Source organism: Henckelia pumila, chromosome 1, assembly GCF_033568475.1.
Source record: "Henckelia pumila isolate YLH828 chromosome 1, ASM3356847v2, whole genome shotgun sequence".
NCBI classification, from domain to species: domain Eukaryota; kingdom Viridiplantae; phylum Streptophyta; class Magnoliopsida; order Lamiales; family Gesneriaceae; genus Henckelia; species Henckelia pumila.
Genome location: NC_133120.1, coordinates 101406521 through 101413426, shown reverse-complemented (window position 1 = coordinate 101413426; position 6906 = coordinate 101406521). Strand labels below are relative to the sequence as shown.

Below are 6906 nucleotides of genomic sequence, written 5' to 3'. Positions count from 1 at the left end.
CGCCTAGAACCCCCGACTATAACGATACATCTGGTTCTAGAATATCTCCTAGAACCCACCGCTATAGTTGTACATTCGGTTCTAGACTAAATACAGGTATAACAAAATAATAGGCTCAACAATATGTATGCGCACATGACATATGAATATGAGAGCGGTAAATTATACATCATGCCATATCATAATGCCACAGAAATGAAACATATAAACATGTATACTCGCTGGCAATCTCAGACAATGTGTACGTACCTCTAAGCTAGTTCAAGTCTAGTAGGACCTAGGTTCTAAGCCTATAATCAAAAGTTTACCGTATCACTACATAAGTTCTATAAGTCTTAACTAAGCTAAATAGATACTCACAAAACTTAATAAGATTCTCGGACATACCTTCGTCCGTAGTAAGCCCTTTGGAGTCGCTCGTTCTGGAGGACTATAACAACACCTTTGTTATTCCAGAACCTCTCTATTAACTGATAGGACTCTCAAGTGTATACCTCACACTATATATAACTGAAAAAGGAAACTTAGGAATTCGTAATTCATTTCTGAATCCAAAGACCCCTATTTATAGCCCCAAACTCGGCTACGTTTGGAGCCTCCGATGTAATGGACTGGGCTGGCCCAACCATTCTTGCACTCATGATCTTCTCCCCCCTTGTGGGGAGTTTTTGCCCTCCCCAGGAATCGAACCTTGTACCCCAGACTTAAATACAAAGTTTTACGATTCCTGGTACCATTGAGCTAGCTCAAAAAAACTCAATTGGTACCAACACTTTAAGAATCTTTGTACTTATCCTGGAGATGCAAGATTCAAGTGTTGGGGAGGGCATAAAACCCACTGCCAGGAGTGGGGAGGTCATGAAGTGCGATGCTCGTCGAAACCATGCGGTCCGAGCCCATGCTATAGGCCGGGGAGGGATGCGGTGGAAGGACGTGAGTCGTTACATAAAAGGGCGCCCTTTTATGTAACGACTCACGTCCTTCCACCGCATCCCTCCCCAGCCTATAACATGGTCTCAATTGGTACCAACACTTTAAGAATCTTTGTACTTATTCTGGAGGTGCAAGGTTCAAGTGCTGGGGAGGGCATAAAACCCACTGCCAGGAGTGGGGAGGTCATGAAGTGCGATGCCCGTCGAACCATGCGGTCCGAGCACATGCTAAGGCTGGGGAGGGATGCGGTGGAAGGACGTGGGTCGTTACATCCGATCTTGGGATCGGAGCCTCCAATCTTTGCATGAGCGGTACGTGGCGATCGGAGCGTCCGAACTCGAGATCGGATCGTCCGATCTGATGACTACTCGACACTTGTCAACACTCTTGGCTTAGTCATCGTGAATTGCTGGCTGAGAAAGATCGGACCGTCCGTTCTTGGATAGGAGCGTCCGATCATGCCTTTCTTCCGAAGTAACAACTTCATTTTGGAGCTTCCGATCTTGCAGGGTTCGGAGCGTCCGATCTGGGTTCGGACCGTTCCATCTTGTCCAAACTTTGGAAGTCCAATTCTGACTTCTGGTATAGGCAGTTAAGTATAAGTCCTAGTCTTGTAGTAAGTTATTTAAAAGTGTTGTAATAGTCAAATTATTCTAGGTAAATCATTCCGACGTAAAAGAAGAGGTGACGCAGGAGATTGAACTCCGAACATTCATAAACAATTATTGAGTTGTTTAGTTTATGTCAAACACTCACGCACAATCATTCGAGCCATCATAAACAAGTTCAATCTGTTAGTCGACCTCATTCTGCACTTGGTTAAAGTTGATTGATTAACATAGACACGCGAGAAAGAAAGCAGTTCAGTTGAATCACCTCAACTTAGTAGATTCAAAAGTCAACTGCTACATCAACTTAAGCTTGGGAAGTAAGCATTCACCTGTTGACCAGTTTCAAGAGAGTAACGTCACGCTCAAACCGATCCTATCACTTATTTTTAAATAATGATGATGATGATGATAATAATTCTTTTCGGTGCAAACTAGCTTATGAACCAAACACTTGCGGATTCGGTGAATCATTCATCATATTTTAATGATATTCGAGATAAAAAATCCAATAATGAGATGTGTCTTCAATTTGACCTGATTCATAAAAAAATATTTTTTTTATATAAAAACATCAAGTTTCAATTCAAACATAGATCGAGTCAATATTTCTCATAATATATATTCACAAGAGACCCACTAATCCGATAAATGATTCCTCATGTTATCCTGAGTTTGGTATTAATTAATTTATAATTTTTAATTAATTAAAAAAACTTCATTCACGTGCATACTATCACTATTTTCAGTTAGTATATATATTATATTGAGTTTTCACTCATTTTCTCACAAGTCGATGATATTAAGCACTTCTCAGCTTTTACTTAACAATTTGTTTAAAAAAAACTGATAATTGTTAAGAAAAAGTTGAGAAGTGTTTTATAAAAACTCTTTCAAACACTACTTTGATCAATCGGGCTCGCTTATCTCTCTGATTTTTCAAGCCAAATACTTCGCCTTATCCTATTTTCTTAAGGCATATTAGGGATCCAAACGTTCCTACATGTGGCGTAGCATTATTCGGGGAAGTCGATCCAAACCATCTAATTTCATTGAATAGTGTAATTTCCATCGGATAGGAGACGCATGTTGCATATGAGTGTAGGTGGTTGATAAAGATGAGGATGGAACAGTACTATTAACTCGTGGGATGAGTATTGAAGGGATCTACTCAATCGCGTTGCAAAAAAAAAATATCTTCGGTTGAATTCGGAATATAACTAATCAAATACTATATGCATGTAAAAAAGATAAAATTAATAATGTTTTTTTAGTCTTCGTCGTTTTTTTAAATCATTATAACTTCAAACTTCAGTTTTAATATGTGATTTTTAGTTTTAGTCAATCATTTATCTCTTCTATATGTTCTATTTTATTAAGACTGAGAATGAGATAGTAACTATTTTTGGTATTGAGGTATGACAAATTTCAATTTACAAATATCATCTCTTATTCACTTTTCTTCAAACGTGTGCAATGATTTGACCATGGATAGGGGTGTCAAAACTCAACCCAACCCGTCAACCCGACACGACCCAACCCGAAAAATATCAGGTTAGGGTTGGGGGGTTTTTTGGTTTGGGTCAAATCGGGTTGACCCAAAAGCTAACCCGAAAAAATTAATCGGGTTTGGGTTGTGTTAGGGTCAACCCGGGTTGACCCGAAATAACCCGAAAGTTTTAATTATTATTATTTTTATATAAAATTAAGATAGATTTACTACATTTTTATACGTTGTATGTTTGAAAAAAAATTATTATATATTCATATAATATATTTTCTAAATTTAATGTTTATTTTGTACAATTTTTTTTTAAATATTTTTTTTATTTTTTTATTAAGTATACTTTAAATTTTTAAAACTAAAAGTTCAAATTTAAATTATATATAAGTTTAGATTTTATTATTATGTGTTTTAAATTAAGTATTATTATTATGTTTTTTGAATTTTATTTAATAATTTGTTTAAAAAAATAAAAAAATTCGGGTTGGTTTGGGTTGATCGGGTTAGTCGGGTTCGGGTTCGGGTTGGACATTTTCGGGTTGGTTCGGGTTCGGGTCGAAGAAAATTTTAAAATTATTTTCGTCAACCCGACCCGACCCGAACCCACCCGAATTGACACCCCTAACCATGGAGCAGTTTTATTTCAAATTTGAACAAATTTCTTTTTTATCTCGATCATGTTTTCACGAATTCAAAGTCGATAGATTACTTGCAAAATAAAAAAAAATCCGTTTTTTATTCCTTTTTTTTTTTGACAGTATTTAAATATTGTAAGCATCTTTCCACATTTTCATGTTATTTTTCACGACAATGTTGTTTTTTTTTTTAAACTTTTTTGTAATTTTTTACATTATTTAAATACTGTAAACATCTTTCCACATTTTCATGTTATTTGTCACAACAACATTGCATCATGAATTTTACTGTTATGTTTATAAACATAACAAATTTGTATCAGTTATTTTATGTACATGTATCGCGTGTACCACCGCGACTAGTTCAACAAGACACTGATTCGGCGTCACAATCAACGTCGACATTTTACAACATCACATCGACATTAAAAAAAAAGTTAAAATTTTAAAAATTTGAAAGATGCGAAACTAAAATTTTAAAAACTTCTTGTTGTATGAGAAGATGATTCAGAGTTCGATATGATTATCTTTGCGTGTCATGAGGTACTTTACCAAAGACCATCATTCAGAGTCCGCTTCACTCATCCACAAGCAAATAAAGTCGCATACAATCTTGTTAGATAGTCTTGTTTTTATGCTCGCCCCATGATCTAAACTTCTCCATCAGATTTTATTTATGATGTTTTGAATGAAGACTTAAATAACTTCGATGATTTATAATAATATATATGCTTTTCCTCCCCCAAAAAATTTTTCTTATTGTAAAAATTATTTTCATACAAGGGAAAGAAATATGAATAAATGTAAAATGCATTCCTCATCAAATACGCGTATCGTGAGATTCGTGACGTATCCCACAAGCCGATCCTCATCCACTCTAAAAGGAACGTGCATTAATGGCAAACAAAAGAAAATACAGCAAAGACGCGGACCGAGAAGAAATTGGATTCCGTCTGTTTCCCCATTTTTGGCGTAGCCATATTGTTCATGAATTCCTCTTCACACACAGTCCCAGAAGATAATTATTGCTTCTTTCATTCTTTTCCCACACTCCCTTATAACCATCAATTTTGCTACTGTGATCTTCGCTATCTCGAAGCAATTTCGTCGATGAATTAATGTGCTTCTTTTTTCTTTGATTCACATTTATTAGAATTGGGATGGGTAGTATTCCAGCTTTCCGAAATCAGTCAAAGATGAGACTTTGATTTCTGCTTCTTTTTCTCCTCCGTGCGTTTCCCCATTACCACAAGCAGCCAATTTCTCGCAATCCTTTTGGCTTTCATTTCTTTTCCTACTAGTGTTTTTTTTTTTTTTGGGTTCTTGAAAAAATGATGAAGTGTTTGTGCATATTCTTCAAAGAAAATACCGAAGGCATGCCTCGGAAATCAGGCCCGAAGTTGAGAAAATCCACTGTGTCCGCGCCGTCGAATCGGAGCATCGCAGATTTACGGGTATTTTCTGTTTCTGAACTGAAGGAAGCGACCAGCAATTTCAGCAAATTGCTCAGGATCGGGGAGGGTGGCTTCGGGACTGTGTACAAAGGTACGATCAAGCCAGAAAGTGGTGAGGGAGAACCCAGTACTGTTGTTGCTATCAAGAAACTCGATCCACAAGGTTGGCAGGTAATTCATTACGATATTGCAATTGGTCTTCTAAGTTCTTGATAAATATTACAATTTTGAGATGTATATGATGATGCAGGGCCACAAGCAGTGGATTGCAGAGATTCAATTCCTTGGAGTTCTGAATCACCCTAATCTGGTGAAGCTTTTCGGATACTGTTCCTCCGATGGAGAAAGAGGAATCCAAAGATTATTGGTATACGAGTACATGCCTAACAAAAGCTTGGAGGATCATCTTTTCAACAAGGCGAAGCCCACAATACCATGGATCACTAGACTACGCATTATTCTCGGGGCTGCTTTAGGAATGGCTTATCTGCACGAAGGTTTGCAAGCACAGGTACTCATCGCCCCTGCCCCTGCCCCTGCCCCTGCCCAATTAAGAAATTTATACGTATTTTCAAGCTCATGTTTAGTTCACTTCATTATAGTATCAGATGATATCAACCGAACCAGAAGGTGTCTTCGATGTATAATATGACCGGCCATCCGACTTTGATCACCCTATGGCTCATTGCAATGTGCAGTCTTGGTCCAAAATTTGTCCTTATGATGATAGTCGTGCTTTGCAATGTAGGTGATATACAGGGACTTCAAGTCCTCCAACGTCCTATTGGACAAGGAATTCAATGCCAAGCTTTCGGACTTTGGTCTTGCAAGAGAAGGCCCTACAGGGGACCGATCTCATGTATCCACCGCGCCAATCGGTACACGCGGCTATGCGGCTCCAGAGTATGTAGAGACGGGGCATCTAACGATCAAGAGTGATATATGGAGCTTTGGAGTTGTGGTTTATGAGATAATCACGGGAAGGCGGACACTGGAAAGAAACCTTCCGTTGGCAGAGCAAAAGCTTATTGAATGGGTGAGGCAATTTCCACCCCAAACCAAGAGGTTTGACATGGTAATCGATCGACGATTGCAAAATCAGTATTCCCCGGACTCGGCTAGAACCATTGCAAAATTGGCTGATAGCTGTCTCAACAAGAACCCGAAAGATCGGCCGGCGATGAGCCAAGTGGTGGAGATCTTGAATCAAGTTATAATGCAAGAAGAATCAGTCACCAGAAATGAATTTGCTGATCACTGATTAAAATTTTTAAGCGAGTTTTTTCTTGCAATGAATAAGTAACTTATTTGTGGGAAGTTTGTAATTCCACCAGATGAAAAATATATTCCGATGTACATTGGTGGCTCTCTCTGCCCCTCTGTTTGTTTAGGTATATTGGTCAATATACATATACATTTATATACACGCTACACTTTTGTTTCTAAAAAATTTAATTTCACACGGACGACGCTAGTTGATTTGCAATCAGGAAAATGAAATGTAATTAAATAATTCTTTGAAAATAGATTTGGATATTCATCGATGGAGTTGATTTCTCTAAAGACTAAACATCTCCAAACTATCTTTATTATCTTTATTTTTATTGTATATATTTTTACTATTTTTAAATTTTTACCATATAATAATAGATAAACCCACTAGAAAAAACAGTTTTTGGTATTTTTATTTTTTAATGACTTTTCGAATACACCTTTAATTATTTCTTCATAAAATAGAATCAATCATTTTTTTATTTTATAATTGATTTTTA

General features: G+C 37.1%; 1 protein-coding gene across 1 annotated transcript; it reads left to right on the top strand.

The window, feature by feature from the left end:
• The first annotated feature begins 4600 nt into the window (after nt 1-4600).
• On the top strand, nt 4601-6558 carry LOC140880074 (probable serine/threonine-protein kinase PBL19). The gene is made up of 3 exons (XM_073284171.1): nt 4601-5305; nt 5385-5645; nt 5883-6558. The coding sequence occupies exons 1-3, from the start codon at nt 5012-5014 to the stop codon at nt 6393-6395; spliced, it is 1068 nt and encodes a 355-aa protein (XP_073140272.1). The 5' UTR covers nt 4601-5011; the 3' UTR covers nt 6396-6558.
• The last annotated feature ends 348 nt before the right edge of the window (nt 6559-6906 follow it).

What these genes read in the sequence shown, in the direction of transcription:
- LOC140880074 (XM_073284171.1), top strand. Translation starts at nt 5,012, where the DNA reads ATGATGAAGTGTTTGTGCATATTCTTCAAAGAAAATACCGAAGGCATG. An exon ending in TCGATCCACAAGGTTGGCAG is followed by an intron (nt 5,306 to 5,384) that starts GTAATTCATTAC and finishes ATGATGATGCAG; the next exon opens with GGCCACAAGCAGTGGATTGC. An exon ending in ACGAAGGTTTGCAAGCACAG is followed by an intron (nt 5,646 to 5,882) that starts GTACTCATCGCC and finishes TTTGCAATGTAG; the next exon opens with GTGATATACAGGGACTTCAA.